Below are 17,405 nucleotides of genomic sequence, written 5' to 3'. Positions count from 1 at the left end.
TGGCACTGTGAGGCAGCAGTGCTAACCACTGAGTCACCATGCCACCCAGTTCTCAGTTATAACTTTAAAATATGTCTAAAATATGAGGAGCATTCCTTTTGTACACCCTAGGATTCTGATAGAAGAGATGAAAGGACACATATAAATGGTCTGTGTTTGCATCATAATAGATACCCTCCCTGATAAAATGATCGTTTACAGCCTATAAGTTCACTCCATCACTATAACTATGCCTCTCTCTGTTATACCAGAGTCTTCATACCAGGTAGACATTCTTGTCAGCGAACCCAAAGATTGCTGTTGAGATATAAGGATGACTGTGTTAAATTCAAACCAGGCTCTACATAAATTGAAGAACAATATTATAATAAGATTACAAAGAACACCGATCATCAAAGATGAGTGTTCAATTTTAGGCAAGGATGCAATAATGGGCGAAAATGTATCTTGCACCTAACTCAGACAGATAGGAGTAGAAAACGAGGCATTGGACTCTATACATTAACACTTCCTTTCTGCGGATGCTGCTGGACCTGAGGAGCTTCTGTTTCTGTTTTTATGAAGCCCAGATAGATGTTTGAAAGCATCCTCTCCCTGCCCAAGTTAATCACTGCAAATGAGAATCCCACTCAGCAAGGCAATAATATTGCTTACATTGGAATTGGAAAAATGGTCCATTAAAAATCGTACATTAAAAAACAATAAAACACAGCATAAAATTCCCCTGAGAGATTTACTATGGGCAAAGAATGTACGAACTTTAATGCATCTCGCCATTCCATACCTGACACTGCTGTGCTTAATGTAGAAACTGAGTGAGTTTGTAAAATGGAAAAATAATCTGTTCTCTAGAGCTGCATCCCTTACGTCAATGATCATTAAATTCACCAAAACAAACATTTGACATTGCAAAAAAATGTCTGAATATGGGCTAGATAAATTTAAATCTTTTACTCAAAGCCCTTGTATGTAAATTATAATGATGCACATTTTATACAATATTGAATGATAATAACTACAATTTTAGAATATATCTTGACAGAGTAATACTACACTCACCAAAATTCGTGGTCACAAAGAAGCTGTCATTCCACACGATGAATCATTTGGACTATCTTCATTTCCTGAAACTGAATTATTCCACATTCCAACCTTGTTTAAGCTTCTTTTTTGGCCTGATGATATACTGTGAGCCATTGATATGCTTTCAACAATCCTTAAGTGGCCTTTTCTAGTAATGTTCCAACCACCAACCATTTCTACAGCTCTCCATAGTTGTCTTTTAGTGCCTAAAAATTAACTTTGGAATTCCGTAAATTAGTTCACAAGGCCATTTAAAACTAATCTACCTCAGTGCCATGTGTTTCCTACACCTCACTGTCTGTGCAGAGTGGAGAAAATTCAAAGTAATTCCGTTCTGAGGAAGGGTCACCGGACCTGAAACGTTAACTCTGATTTTTCCTTCACAGATGCTGCCAGACCTGCTGAGCTTTTCCAGCAACTTTGTTTTTGTTTCTGATTTACAGCATCTGCAGTTTTTTTGGTTTTCAAAGTAATTCACTTTATTTCTTGAAAAACTCAACAGGTCTGGCTCTTCTTAAGAAGAGTTCAAAAGAAGGGTCACTGGACCTGAAACATTAACTCTGATTTCTCTCCTCAGATGCTGGCAGACCTGCTGAGTTTTTCCTGGAATTTCTGTTTTTGTTTCTGATTTCCAGCACCTGCAGTTCTTTGGCTTTTTTTCCACTCTAGTTCTTTTTAGTTTATTTCTAATCGTGAGTATAGTTGCAATTGTGAAAATAACTGCCGCAGGAATATGAGAGAATGAGAAGGTCTCATCCCAATATTGTTTTAACACAGCATGTTGAATTTTATCATAGAATTCCTACACTGCAGAAAGAGGCCATTTGGCCCATCAAGTCTACACTGACACAGACCCACCACCCCCACCCCATCCTCGTGTCCACAAATGAGGTTTTGACCATGGCTAGCCCATCTAACCTGCACATCCTTGCAAACTACGGTGCAACTTCTTTTAAGCATGGCCAATACACCTAACCTGTACATCTTTGGACTGTGGGACGAAACCAGAGCAATGAGAGGAAGCCCACACAGACGCAGAAAGAACATGCAAACTCCATGCAGACAGTCACCCAAAGCTGGGATTGAACCCTGGTCCTTGCTGCTGTGAGGCAGCTGTGTTAACCACTGAGCCATAATGCCACCCATTTTTTACCATTCTACCTGGCAATTTATTCCAACAATTTAATTGTCTTTGGGGAAAGAAGTTATTTATAACAAATGGGTTTATGTTTATAAAATCAAATTCCAGAAAGTAGCCTGGAGTAGCCATATACAAACATTGTGACTACATGAACAAGTCAGAAAGGCCAAGAATTTGGTCATGAGTAATTCACTTCCTGACTCCCCAGTGGCCATCCACCATCTCTAAGGCACAAATCTGGACTGTGATGGAATACACTCCACTTGCTTGCATGAGTGCCGCTCCAACAACACTCCAGAAGCTCAACAATATCCAGGATAGAGCAGTCCACTTGGTTGGCACCACATCCATCACATTCAGAATTCACTCCCTCCACCACGAACACACAGAGGCAGCAACATGGGACAGTTATAAGTTCCATCAACACCATTCTGGACTGGAAAGCCCAGGTTACTGGAACTCATGAAAGCTTTTCATCTGATGTGACAAGCAGAGTTAGGCCACATCAGACACAAAATCACAGAATTCTAGCCAAGCCACCATTTGACCTTGGAAATGTAGGCTGAGGTAGACAACACCATATGCTGCACAGTGAAACAAACAGGTGAGATATCATAGATCCAGTACATTCTTTACTGAGGATCTCAAGGAGGCCATTGACCCTGACGAATCCAGCAAATATCTGCCTGCTCCCCTATCATAACATTCATAGCAATAGAAACCCTACATGGCATAAAGAGGCCCTTCAACCCATTAAGTCTCACTGCTGCTTTGAAGAGCATCACATCCAGAACTAGCCCCAACCCTGCAACACCATATTTACCATGGCTAATCCAGCAAGCCTGTATATCTCTGGACACTACAGGGCAATTTAGCATGGTCACTCCATCTAACCTGCTCATCTTTGGACTGTGGGAGGAAACTGGAGCAAACCCATGCAGACACAGGGAGAAGGTGTAAACTCCACACTGAGAGATTCCTAAGGCTGGAATTGAACCCAGGTCCCTGCTCCTGTGAGACAGCAGTTTTAAGCACCAAGGCACCCAACTCTACAATTAGAGATGCTCCAGGACTTTGCACTGTAGCACCAAAACATGAGAAAAACATGCTCAACTGCATTGATGACACAATGGACTCATCTGAAGATGGCACACTAAGTAGAAAAACATTATTTTTTTCACACCTAACTCTCAACATTTTTCAATGTTCTTTTACTGTGAAAGATCAGGCCATTGTAAGGTGTGAACAAATTGAAAATAAAGGACTTTTTCACATATTCACTGCTTTACTTTGTTTTAATTTTGACACAGTGCATGTTTGTGGGCAAATTGGGTTACATAGGGATTTCCTTAACCTTCTTGAGGCTCTCCTTAATACAAATTTGTGGGTAAATTCCCTCGATGATTGTGCTGTATTCTTTCTACAGCTTATAGAGGACCTGTTTCCTTCTTTCACTTTTGTTATGCAATTCAGGATCGACGTTTGGAAATTGAACATGAATCTTGGTAACAATGCTCTGAACATCCAAGAAGAAACTGCATAGAGCATTAAAATAAAAAAGTTTTTTTTTTCTCTTGTCTGAATAGTTTGGTGCGTTGGTTGTAATCAGTTTTTGATTGAGAGTAAACAATCATTCAATGGGATAGTGAAAGGCCCATTTGTTTCCCAAATGCAGTTGGACATGTTGGGCAATGGGGGTTGGGGCAGGAGGTCATATGAAAAACCCTCTGTGGATATATCTGATTGTAGTTGGCAAACTTACACCTTTGTGCTTTTGTAAGAAGTTGTTCTAGGATCAGCATTTTGAACCGTTTCAAAAATTGTCCAAAGATGAAAGTAACGTCAAGAGGTTGATGTCCTCCATGTGTGCCTTTTTGTGAACCATTCTAAAATATCCTAACATCAAGCCACTGTCAGGTAGTGATTACTTTATTAAGACTTAAATTTATCTCAAGGTTGACTCAGTCACCATCAGAGTTTTGAAAGCTGAGGAAAGTTCAGTTTCTGTTAAGATTGGCTGAACTTTAGTAATTGCATTTTCCCAGACAGTCCAATGAAACTGAAAAAAGCCACAGTGTTCACAGATGGAACATCTGTGTTTGAACTTGTGTTAAAAGACCTGAAGGATTACTGAGTTTTCACCACCTCGGATAAGGCACAAACTTGTTTGTTAGAATGTCAAAACAGTCAAGCCCATCTGAATATTGGGAGGGTAAGGAACGATTGCCAAGCTTCCCACTCAACCAATGGAAACCGATTGAAGTAGAAGTTTGTAGGAGATGGGATATATTGGCCTAAAACATATATTAATTGGATACAAAACAGTCAGTATGTAATCTTGCCCCCTCCCCAGAATTACAATATTTAAACAAAAACTGTTATTTAAACTTTTCTTACAACTGTAAGGGAGAAATCATTTTTTCCAGTCATCAGAAAGCTACAATGAATGTGAAGTTGACCTTTTTGAGGTGATTTAAAGTAGTTTGTGTAGTATCACAATTATGAAATGGTGATGTATATCATGATGCAGCAGTGATTTCAGAAGTCATTTGAAGAAAGAATGGAATTGTCTGTACTTTTGAGACATGTATTCACAGGGAACAGGGTTATGTGCATGAAATAACTGCACAGAGGCTAGTATCCTGTCACCAATTCACCCTTTATTTACATACACACAGTACACTGGCTGTGGCCAGCCAGCTCAGAGTCAGTCCCTGAAGTGAGGAGACTCTGAATCTCTTCTTTATATCTGTCAGCCAGGACTCCCTGTTTGGCCCAGGTTAACAACCCCAATCAACAATCTCATAGTTAATAAGATCTACCTCATTCTAATTACTACAGCACAATAGTGTAAAAAAGCTTGCAGAACACCTGTTAGTGTCAGGCAACAATCACTGATGAGTAAGGGGCAACTATTATAGGCCACAATCTACCAACAGAAATAGTTATGTCTGCATAATGGAACCCTAGCCCACAAATCATTTAGCTTGCTTTATATTTCAACAATCTATAATTTTCATATTGGAACCAGAATAAGTAGGCTAAAATGTTCTACAACATCCCAAACATAGAAAATGATTTAAGAATTTTAAAAAAATACAGGAGGCAAATAGGCACATTCTTATTTCAAACTTGGTTTTTGGACGAGCTTGAATTAGCAGGAAAGCAGACACAGAATGAAGTATAAGACAAATGCCAGAGGCATAGTTAAAAAGCGATTGAATAGTTTGCATTTATACAGCACATTTTACATTCTAGTACACTTTGTAGAGATTCAAAGTAAAATAGATGCAGAACTAAAGAAGTATTGGCTAGGAATAGTGACACAGAGTTTTGGCAGAGAGATTGTAATCAATAAAGGGAATAAGAGTTTATGGGGAAAAGGCAGGAAAATGGATTTTCAGGATTATCAGATCAGGCGTGACTTCAATGATTGATGGAGCAGAATCAATGAATGGTCTACTTCTGTTCCTGTATCTTATGATCTTATCAAGGTCAGGGGTGATGAGTGCCAGTTGAACATGACATCAACAGCAGAGGTTTTGGGTGAACTGAATTCTATGGTGATTAGATGATAGTGCACTATCCAAGAGTAATCAATTGAAAGTAATCAAGTCTGGTAGTGCTAAAAACAGGAATAAGGATTCCAGTACCAAATGTACTGAGGTAGGAGTGGCAATTGGATTAAGGTGGAAGTAGGTGATACTTGTGACTAACAGGTTAGCTGACAGTTCACAATTAAGTTGGCAGCCAATGTTTATTTTGACCTGGAACACTGCTCAGCGTCAAGTATTTTTCCACAACAATCAGAGTTCTTTGACTATCTGAAATGCTGGAGAGAATGACGGCCATCCAATGCTGGAGGTTAGACAAATGGTCTGATGGTACAGAGGGGCCAAGAGGCAACTGTGTGCCATCAGCATGCAGGCGGAAACTGACTCAGTAGTTGCAGATGCTGTCACCAAAAGGTGGCAAAGAGATGAGAAGCAGTCGCGGGATAGGAATGGATGTTCAAGGAATTGCCATAGCAACTGCGTGCGTGTTATTGCCGGAGATATTCTGGCTCTGATCGAACATAGGTCAAGGTGAAAACAAGCCATGGCTATCCAACTGAACTGAGTGGCAGAGGATGGGACTTTTGGGCAGATAGCAGTAGAAAGGTTAAGGAGAATGTGGACGGAATGCACCACTGTCACAATTGGTGATTTTGATGAGAGTTGCTCAGTCCAGTGAAAGGACAACAACCTTTCCCAAAAGGATTCAGAGATTGAGTTACAATTCGAGCAAGGAAGAATACAGATTACAAATTACTGAACACTAGGAAACTTGTATGTCCTAGTCATCCAATAGTGCAATGGTGGTGGGATGTGAATTAAAAATGAAATGGCCATTTAACCTGTGTGGATGATCGATTGTATAGGCCAAAGTGATCTTCAAACACAATTTATCTAATTTAAGGTCTGCTGTAGCCATTTTATCTTCAGGCCCTTTGGGTTCCTCAGCAAAGACAGGAATTCTCCAAAAGCCTACTCAAATTATGGCCATTACCCTGACCCAGGAAATTCTGCCGGTGTCAGTATACTTATGAAAATGCTGCAGGTTTCCAGTCAAAAAAGAAAAATCTTGGTCTCTGTCATTTTTGTAGATATTCTGCTGTACTGATAACAGGAATTTCTAGCATTAATTGACTTGGTACTTACACCATTTTACTCAATGATAAAGAAAGCGCCTTTCTTTTTGTAACAAAATCAGAAATTGCTGGAGAAAATCAGCAGGTCTGACAGCATCTATGGGAAGAAAGCAGAGTTAATGTTTTGAGTCCAGTTATGAACCTTTAACTTTGCTTTCTTCCCACAGATGCTGCCAGACATGCTGAATTTTTCCAGTGATTTTTGTTTCTGTTTCAGATCTCCAGCATTTGCAGATCTTTGGTTTATTCCTACTTATTGATAGGATACACCAACTTGCTGAATAGGCCCCAAGCCTAGCAGAACATTGAAAAATAACACAGGCTTCTTTGCTAATCGTGAGTAAGTCACTATGGAATTGTTATATTGCAAATTTGTTAATTATAACATCTTGAATTCATAACAGTCAGTTCCAGTGTCTAATTACTGAAGAAATCCAATTGGGTATCAATTGCCACAGGTACAAATGAATCAGATGAATTCAAATTTGAATAAAGAGATGAATTAGCTTTCTACAATGGAATTAAAGAAATTTGAATCACCACAGAGAATTTTTTTTATTTTTAATGGAAGCTTAGTAAACAAAGCATTTTTTATTGGGCACAATTAGCACTGGGCACCCAAATAGAAGTCTTACAGCTCAAAATGCATTGTGATGTTCACGCACGTAGAAGTCACAAGTATTGATATATTTGTGGCAAAATGGTAAAACTCTATGCTTGTCTTGATATGAAATCTGGAGTAGTGCCTAATGTAACTGTTGCCTGTTATTTTGCAAGTGAATCATCATTTTCAGTTATACACGTGTGGGCTGTAAAATCATTGATGTTGTACTGCACAAGTGTCTGCTCTCAGGAAATTTGTACAACGCTTTTACTTTACTTCTGCCATCTGTTTCCTTTTCTTCTGTCCTATCTTCCCTCCGAAAGAGCAAATATCTGAAAAGAGTTATGTGTAGAAGATAGACTCACAAAAATGATATGCATTTATATCGAGCCATTCATGACCACTTGGCATCCCAAAGCACTTTACAACAAATGGAAGGCTTTTGCAAAATGTTGTCACGTAGAAAATATGGCAGTCAATCTACAAACAGTAAACCTCAACAAACAGCAAAATGATTAGCAGCCACTCTAATCTGGCGATTTTGACTGAGGGAAAAATGTCAGCGAGGACTCCAGAGATAACTCTCCCTGCTCTTCTTCGAAACAGAGAGAGCACACAAGGTTATAGTTCAACATCTCATCTGAAAGTTGGTACCTCAGGCAATGCAGCACTCCCTCAGTAACTCACTGGAGCATCAGCTTTAATTTTTGTCCTCAGGTCCTTGTGCAAGCCCTGAACCTATAACCTCCCAACTCAGAGATGGGAGTGCTGTCAACCTACGCTGATACGTAAACTGGAAGAAAAGGAGGTGTAACTGAACATCAAGTCTATCCATTCAGAAAGATTTTACTTCCTCATTTTATGATTCAGTGTGTCCACGAAGCTTGCTAACAGATTGGCATTGGCAATGTTAGCAGGGATATTATGCTAAGTGAACACTTACCACAGTGATGTTAAAGGCATAAAGAAGATCAAATGGCAATGCAGCTATTAGATCCACAAAAAACCATGTGGTTCCATAATGGATACAGATGGATCGCGCATCGTATACCACTTGACCTGACTGACTGACATAAGTGGTACGAAAGTTCAGGATTATATCTGTTGGTTAAAAAAAAAGAGAAATAAGCATCAAAAGAAAAAGGGCAAAATTAACTTTCATAGTGGCTAACCACTTAATAGAACCATACACTTTATTGTTGACATTTTAAGTTCAGAATAAAAAGCAACTTCACTCCTGTGGAGAGAATTACTTAAAGATACTGTTTCCTGCAAGCTACATGCATGCATGAATGTGGTACATACTCATACAGGTCAGGGAACACCTGGGAAGATCCTGGCCTGTTTGTTAACAGAGTTTGTTAATCTGCAATTGAGCACAGTAACTCTGGATCCTGGAGTGAGACTTAAAACAGGTAGATTTCCTCCTACCAATTACTCTTCATTATTCTACTAAACAGCAAAAAACAAAAAAGAAATAAGCTCGAAATTTATTTCACAAAACCATTTGTCTTACTATTGGAGCACAGTCTTCAACTTTATTTTATTCATTTGCAGGGTGAGAGCATCACTGGCCAGGCCAGCATTTATCACCCATCCCTAATTGCCCAGAGGGCAGTTAAAAGTCAACCATATTGCTGTTGGATTGGAGTCACAAGTAGGTCAGACCAGGTAAAGATGTCTGTTTCCTTCCTGAAGGACATTAATGAATTTTAATATAGCTTCCTTTTTCTGTCAGACACATCCGACAAACATGATAAGTTTGTTTTATTTTAAGGATTAAACAGTAAAACTGCTTGCAAAACAAAAACAAGCATGTTTCAAATTCACAAGTGTAGATCCAATTAAGAATGTAATTACATTAATTTATTCAAGTAATTTTCACTAAAAAAAGAATTAATGTTAAAGAAGTTAGCTTGAGATTGAAAGATTATTGAGTAAAAGTGAGTTCCAGTTTCCTGATGATGAAGATGGTGCAGATAATATGTAACTGGAGGCTTACAGACTAAAAATTCAAAGTGTCAGTTTACACCAAGTTCAGTGCTCTGAGGCATAGTCTAAACAACCTGTTCAGATATGGTGTGTTCCACCTCTGGAGCAGGTAGGACTTGACCCCAAGCCTTCCAGCTCAGAGGTAGAGGCACTACCACTTCACTAGAAAAGCCCAGAGACATGGTTGTAAGGAAAGCCCATTTATAATAAGCAGCCCTATTTGATTACCTAGAATAAGAACATCTGTATCAACGTCAGTTACAAATCACAGCCTTGAAATGATGGTGAGAGACAACTGGGGGACCGGAGAAGGACTGATGTTTGAAAATTCTGTGATAAAGACAGAGTGTAATTTTCCAGTGGCTCGTTAATGCTCCATGAAGTATGCATTGAATATTGTAAAAAAATTCAGAGCACTTACAGCGATCACACAGTGTGCTGAAGCCATTGGCGATCCTTCAATTAACTTTTAATTACAAAGTTTACTACTGTATAGATTAATGCCAGTAATTCAGCTAAAAAGTTGGGGAAACAATTATTAGGAAAAGTATGCAATGAATCCAGTCCTAGCAAATAGATGATACACAGGAATATGCAATTTGCAAGCAGGGTTATACTATTTGGCTCCTCAATCCTGTTCCATCATTCAATAAAATCACAGTTGATCTGATTGTGGCTTCAACTCTAATTTGCTGCTCTCTCCCGATAGCTTTTGATTCCTTGTTTATCAAGAATCTATCTGCCTCTGCCTTAAAAACATTCAATAACTCTACTGCTCCCTGGGAAAGTTCCACAAACTCACCTGCCCCCGAGAGAAATAAGTTTCTCCTTGTCTCTAATTTAATTGGGAAGCCTCTTAATTTCAGACTTTGTTCCTAATTCTAACTCTCTCACAAAGCGAACCATCCTTTTAGGTCAGACAGTCTGATATGACGGGTGGAAAGAGAGGAGAGTATCAGAAACAGAAATAAAAATTAGAAAATAGAAAAAGTGAGCAATTAGTTTCATGAAGATGAAGCGTTAGAATCTGTTCAGTGAAAACTTGAGCAAATTGAATTCAGTGCTAAATGCTCATGTTCAAATGGTGAGCACACAGAGTTTATTGCCAATTTAAAGTGATGTTTTCAGAGGGGATGTTCCACTTGATGCTATCATGAGTTGCACAAACATTTAGGGTGAAACTGAGTGCCCTCCCCCAAGGTGAGTTTGCAGGGTGTCTAGGGGGAATTTAATCAAATGGGATGGTAATGGATGGGGATCACGCTGCCTTGTGCCTCTGCTCTACGTCCCCAGGAGCACTAATGGGCAATTTTCTTACCCCAGTAGCAATTGAGACTGTTAAGTGGGAAATCAATGCTCGCTTAGGGGCTATATCTGGCTCTTGCTAGTAGTCAGCAATATCAAGGCAGGGCAGCTCCAAAATGTAATTAAGACAGGTTCCTGGAGAGGAAGGGTTTTCCTCGTTGGTCTGCCTCATTGAAAGATCCAGCATTAAGAAGGGAAAGGACCTGGTTCACTTTCCACCCACGCTCCCCCCTTCCAACAGCCAGCGTCAGCTTCCTCATGGCCCTTGCCCTGCTGTCCCTCACCAGTGGCTGAGACCTTCGCTGATCCTGGGCTCCAGGTGGATCCACATCCGAGAGCTGCCGCCCCCAGTGGTGATGAGGATCAGCCTTCCTCTGGTTGACTGAGAGCTCTCAGGTTCCTTGATCCCAGGGAAGGCCCTCTGCTGGCCAATTGCTATGTCTAAAAGAGGCAACACAGGGATCTCACCACTCACCAGCTCTCCAGCAGGCGAATACTGTTCCCTGGCTTAAATACTATCCATGGGGACCCTAGAGTGAAGCAATGGTACTGAAACAATTGCATCATGGAAAATGCAATTGCACCATTAGTTACACTCCAAGCAGGTACAAAATGTTCTTGGCTTGGCAGCAATCATTAACAATGGTGCCAAACCAGTTGGGAAGGCCTGAACAACTCTGAACGACAATCTACTCTCCAACCGGGCATCCTATGAGACTCTGACTGGCTTGATTCAAGCTGCAATTACACAAAAAATGGGCATAAATTCAAACTGCTTCACCCGAAGCCACATGAAGTTGAAGTCTGAGTAGTCATATAAGACTTTTGTACAGCTATTTCACTCCATTACCTTGTTTCATTGGTACATTGAACCTTTCATTTCTAACACACCTCTCTCTGAAATAAAAATAGAAAGTACTGGAGAAAGTTGGCAGGTCTGGCAGTGTCTGCATCAGACAGAAACAGGGTTAACATTTCGAGTCCAGTACAACTCTTTTTCAGAACTGAAAAGAGTTGGAAAATCATGGCTTTTATGTGAGTGACAGAGGTGGAGGAGGAACAAGTGGAATGGATAGTAAGTGTGCCCAGAGCAAAAGACAAAGGCAGTGATGATGGTGGTCACAGCGATAGAATGTAAAATAAATGTAACTGTTAGTTGTGAAACAGAGAAAATAGGTCTGTTCTGCAGAAAGCAAAGCCAACAAGATACGAGCAAGACATCACCAGAGGAGAGTTGGGGATGTCTGAAAAATGGAGTGCAGGGGTCATGGTCAGAAATTGTGGAACTCAATATTGAGCCCTGGAGGCTGTAAAGTGCCTAAATGGAAAATGAGGTGTTATTTCTTCAGCTATGGTGGAACATGTAGCAGACCAAGGATGGAAATGTTAACACAGGAACAAAGGGGTTTATTGAAATAGCAAATAATGGACTTTAATGAAGCCTTTGACAAGCTTCCACCATGATAGACTAATTAGTAAAATTAGATCATATGGGATTCTGGGTAAGCTTGCCAATTGGATACAAAATTGGTTTGATGGTAGGAGACAGAGGGTGATGGTGGAGGGTTGTTTTTCAGACTGGAGGCCTGTGACCAGTGGTGTTCCACAGGGATCGGTACTATGTCCACAAATTATACATTTATACAAATGATTTGGATGAGAATATAGGAGGTATGGTTAATAAGTTTGCGGGTGACAGCAAATTAGTGGTATAGAAGATGAGGTTATCTAACATTACAAAGAGATCTTGAACAATTAGGTCAATGGGATGAAGAGTGGCAGATGGAGTTTAATTTGGATAAGTGTAAGGTATTGCATTTTGGTAAAACAAACAAGGGCAGGACTTAAACAATTAATGGTCGTGTCCTGCATAGTGTTGTAGAACAGAGAGACTGAGGGGTTCAGGTACATAATTCTTTGAAATTTGCATCACAGGTAGACCAGGTGGTTAAGAATGTGTTTAACACACTTGCCTTCATTGCTCGGACCTTTGAGTATAGGAGTTGGGATAGCATGTTAAGGTTGTACAGGGCGTTGGTGAGGCTTCTTCTGGAGTACTGTGTGCAGTTCTGGTTGTCCTGTTATAGGAAGGATATTATTAAGTTGGAGAATGTTCAGAAAAGGTTTACCAGGATGATGCTAGGAATAGAAGGTTTGATGTAAGGATAGGGGTGGGACTTTTTTCACTGGAGCACGGGAGTTTGAAGGGTGAGCTTATAAAATCATGAGGGGCATAGATAAGGTGAATGGCAAGGGATTTTCCCTCAGGTGGGGGAGTTCAAAACTAGATATCTTTAAGGTGAGAGGAGAAACTTTGGAAAAGGACATGGGGGCAACTTTTTCACACAGAGAGTGTTTAATGTGTGCAATGAACTGCTAGAGGAAGTGATGGATGCAGGTACAGCTGTCACAACATTTAAAAGACATTTAGATAAATACATGAATAGAAAAGATTTGGAGGGATATGGGCCAAATGCAGGCAGGTGGGACTAGTTTAGGGGACATGGTCAGCGTGCACTGGAGTCTGTTTCCATGCTGTATGACTCTATAACGTGACGGTCATTGTCATTCTTATGGATAGCACAGAGATGTTCCACAAAGCAGTCACCCAGGCCATATCAATCTGCCCCAGCTACCACTGAATGACATCAGAGCCTGAAGTATAGAGCACAGAAACAGGCCATTTGGCCCAAGCTGTCCTTTTATGCCCCACTTGAATTTAGTCATGCCTTTCTTCACTTAAATTCTATCAGCGAAACCTTTATTCACTTGACCCTCCTATGCTTGACTAGCCTGCCCCTAAATGGATCTATACTATTCACTTCGATCACTCGCTGTGGTGGTAGTGAGTCCCAACCACTTGTCACTCTGTGGAATTTTTAATTGGATTGTGTTGGTGGTGGTGGTGGGGAGCAAGCATTTCCCTGGAGAGCTCATGCCCAGTTGCGTTCTGTGCTGCAGCGCAGTGATAAGACTGAAATTGTGGCTTACCGAAAATGAAAAGCATTTCCACAGCAATGTCGCTGACGGTGGTGCTGCGCGAAGCGGTGGAGCTGTCGTCACTTTCTGTGAAGCAAACGTTGTACGGGACGGTCACAGCAACATAAAACGTAGCCAGTAAGATGAGCCAGTCCCACCCGGCTTTAAACATGCTGTAGTGCATGACGATGAAGCGGGATTTCTGGATGGAGGCCACTTTATATTCCGGGAGGGAGGACTTATTCTCAAACATGTTCTGGCAGAGAAGAAAGTTACAAACTGTTACAAACGTAACAGCAAAGAAAAACTTCTGTTAAACGAAAATAAATTGTTATCTAGGGCTGGATATTATGTAGAATAGAATCATAGAATCCCTATGGTGTGGAAGCAGGCCACTCAGCCCATCAAGTCCACACTGACCCTCCAAAGTCCATCCCACCCAGACCCATCCTCCTACCCCATCCCTGTAACCCTGCGTTTCCCATGGCTAATCCACCTATCCTGCACATCCCTGGACCCTCTGGGTAATTTAGCATAGCCAATCCACCTAACCTGTGTATCTTTGGACTGTGGGAGAAAACCAGAGCATCCAACAGAAACCCATGCAGACACGGGGAGAATGTGCAAACTCCACACAGACTGTTGCCTGAAGGTAGGCTTGAACCTGGGTCCCTGGTTGCTGTGCGGTGGCAGTGCTAACCACTGAGCCACCATGCCGCCCATTTCACATGCCCCCTGCTGGGTGTGTTTTTGGTGTGGGAGCATGTAAAACAGTTGAGGTAGCTAGATCATCGCCTTCTTACCCACCTCCCTGTTGGCCCCCATCGTTATGGAGGTGGGCTGGTGCCAGAACTGCCTTGTCGAAAGCTCAGTTGAAGCTGGTAATGTGCTGCCCAGGCCAACGTGTGTCTGGAATGGACAGTCCTATGGGAGTGGGGTGTTCATTTCTAGGCAAACAAATAAGGGGAGGCAGGGGTGCCATGTGCCCATTGGAGAGAAGTCTCAAGGTACCACTCATCCTTCAATTCATACCTCTTTCCCAAAAGAACCTGAGGTCCCATCTCTTCTCCCTCCTGCCAGGCCTGCACGACCCATTACCATTATAAAGCCGCGGCATGTAGCTTCACAGGTAAGCTGTGGTCCTCTTTGAGCCTCTCCCTGCAGTTCCGCAGCTCCCGAGGGTGAGTCTTCCACCTTTCATTCGGCAGGAAGCCTTACAATGAGACAATGTAGCTCACCCATGGTGCGTAAACAGGAGGCAGGTTTCTCTGCTGCTGATTGGCTGACTGCTGGTTTTCCTTCCCTTGGGAGGTGGAAGAAACAGCAGTTTCACCCAACCCCCAACTCCCACAGCCCCCTGTAATTCTTGAGCATTCAGTTCTATATAATAAGTTGGAATAGCAGTAGGTCACTCGGCCCTTCAACCTTGCTCCTCCATTCATTGCGGAATTATGTGAACTTCAGCTCTCCAACCCATATTCTGTGATGCTATTTTTAACATTGAATACATTCAACAACTACAGGTCTATGAGTTTGAAAAATCTAAACATTCTGAGCTCACTGAGTGCAAACACTGGGTAACCTACCGAGGATTAATCTTCTTTTAATTGATTGGATGTGGATATCACTGGCCAGACAATTGTTTATCCATAATCATCCAGAGGGTAGTTAAGAGTCAACTCCATTGCTGTCGGTCTGGAATCACATGTAGGTCAGACCAGGTAAGGAGTGCAGAATTCCTTCCCTAAACAGCATTAGCAAGCCAGATGGTATTTTTGTGACAATGGTTATATGGTCACCATTAGGCTTTTTTTTTTGTTATTCCAGGCATTTATTGATTTCATGTGCCACCACCTACCATCGCAGGATTTGAACCCATTTCCTCAGAACATTTGCCTGTGATTGTCTGGATTAATAGCCAAGTGATACTGCCACTGCACACCTCCTCCCCTCACATAAGGCAGTATGTAGATGAGAAATAAGAGGAAGGCAACAAGGATAGATCCTTCAGGAGATACCAGACATAGTGATATGGGAGTAGGAAGAGAAGCCAGACTCTACCCATGATTGGATAGATAAGAATGAAAGTACATCCCTAATATCAAGGGAAATGGGGATAGCTCAGGAAAATGACACAAAAGTTGACCAGCCACAGTTAGATTGAATAGCAGAGCAGGCTCTACCCTATTCCTGGTTCCTGTATCGCTGTGTTCATATTCCCATGCAACTGGTGCATCGACTGAATACAGTGAGGTCAACTGTATCCAAGGTTTCAACCAGGTCAAGCAGGGAATGTTCATCTTTGTCATATTCCTGCACGATGCCATTCAAGATTGGTTTTGTAATTGTAATATGTGATGATTATGTATGTGAACCTCCTAGCTAAGCTTTGATGCAACTCTGCTTTCAGACATCATGTGTTCATTGGTTTCCAAGAGCTGCCCCAGTAGTGCCTTTTGTTGGTTCATCGTGTGTATATAACATGAATAATGATGATTTGAAAGAAGAACTTAGAATTCCTACAGTGTGGAGGGAGGCCATTCAGCCCGTTGCATTTGCACCGACCCTCCACAGAGGATCCCACCCAGACACAGGCCCCACTGTATCCTGTAACTCCACATTTACCCTGACTAATCCACCTAGCCTGCAAATCCCTGAACACTATGGACAATTTCAGCATGGTCAATCCACCTAACCTGCAATATCTTTGGACTGTGGGAGGTGACACACGCAGACACAGGGAAAATGTGCAAACTCCAAGCAGACAGTCACCTGAGGCTGGAATTGAACACAGATACTGTGAGGCAGCAGTGCTAACTACTGAACTCCCGTGCTGCCTAACTTGGAGCCTGACTATGTGTGAAGAATCAAAGAACCATTCTTAAAGAGAGTGGCAAAAGTGGAGATGCACATCTGGTGTGGCTGATGTTTTCCAAAGACGAATTGGAATGACCATGAAGAATCACAAGGCAAAAATCTTGAAAAAGACTCAAAGAAATCATGAAGAATGAATTGTTCAGTGAAATCTAGTGAAGTTAAATACTTACTATAAGGTCTACAGGGAGGTATACACTAAAAAGGCAGCATGTCAGTGACTGTAGATCAATCCTTACCACTTCTGCATACCTTTGTTGCCATTAGAACATAGAACGGTACAGCACAGGAAGGGGGCCTTCGGCCCATGATGTTGTGCTGAATATGATGCCAAAAATTGATGCAGCTCTGTAAGTAGGAGCTATGTGGGCAGCATGGTGGCTCAGTGGTTAGCACTGCTGCCTCACAACACCAGGGACCTGGGTTCAATTCTAGCCTCAGGCAATTGTGTGGAGTTTACACATTTCATCCTGTGTCTGTGTGGGTTTCTGCTGGGTGCTCTGGTTTCCTCCCATAGTCCAAAGATGTACAAGTTAGATGGATTGGCCATGCTATAGTGTTCAGGGATATTGTGTACAGTTCTGGTCACCGCATTATAGGAAGGATGTGGAAGCATTGGAAAGGGTGCAGAGGAGATTTACCAGGATGTTGCCTGGTATGGAGGGAAGGTCTTATGAGGAAAGGCTGAGGGACTTGAGGCTGTTTTCGTTAGAGAGAAGAAGGTTAAGAGGTGACTT

At 41.6% G+C, this 17,405-nt stretch overlaps 1 protein-coding gene across 1 annotated transcript in view; it reads right to left on the bottom strand.

Moving 5' to 3' along the window:
* The window catches only part of LOC109912401 (potassium voltage-gated channel subfamily H member 8-like), a 79,959-nt gene that overhangs the window by 47,223 nt on the left and 15,331 nt on the right, over nucleotides 1-17,405 (bottom strand). Inside the window, exons 5-6 of the mRNA XM_048614415.1 lie at nucleotides 13,807-14,050; nucleotides 8,462-8,619 (exon numbers count right to left, since the gene is read on the bottom strand). Coding sequence (XP_048470372.1) covers nucleotides 8,462-8,619; nucleotides 13,807-14,050 — 402 coding nt within the window. The remainder of the gene's footprint in view (nucleotides 1-8,461; nucleotides 8,620-13,806; nucleotides 14,051-17,405) is intronic.

The sequence above is a fragment of the Rhincodon typus genome, chromosome 30, assembly GCF_021869965.1.
Source record: "Rhincodon typus isolate 14 chromosome 30, sRhiTyp1.1, whole genome shotgun sequence".
In the NCBI taxonomy this organism is placed as follows: domain Eukaryota; kingdom Metazoa; phylum Chordata; class Chondrichthyes; order Orectolobiformes; family Rhincodontidae; genus Rhincodon; species Rhincodon typus.
Note: the sequence above shows the minus strand (reverse complement) of the source record. Positions and strands in the feature narration are given on the sequence as shown.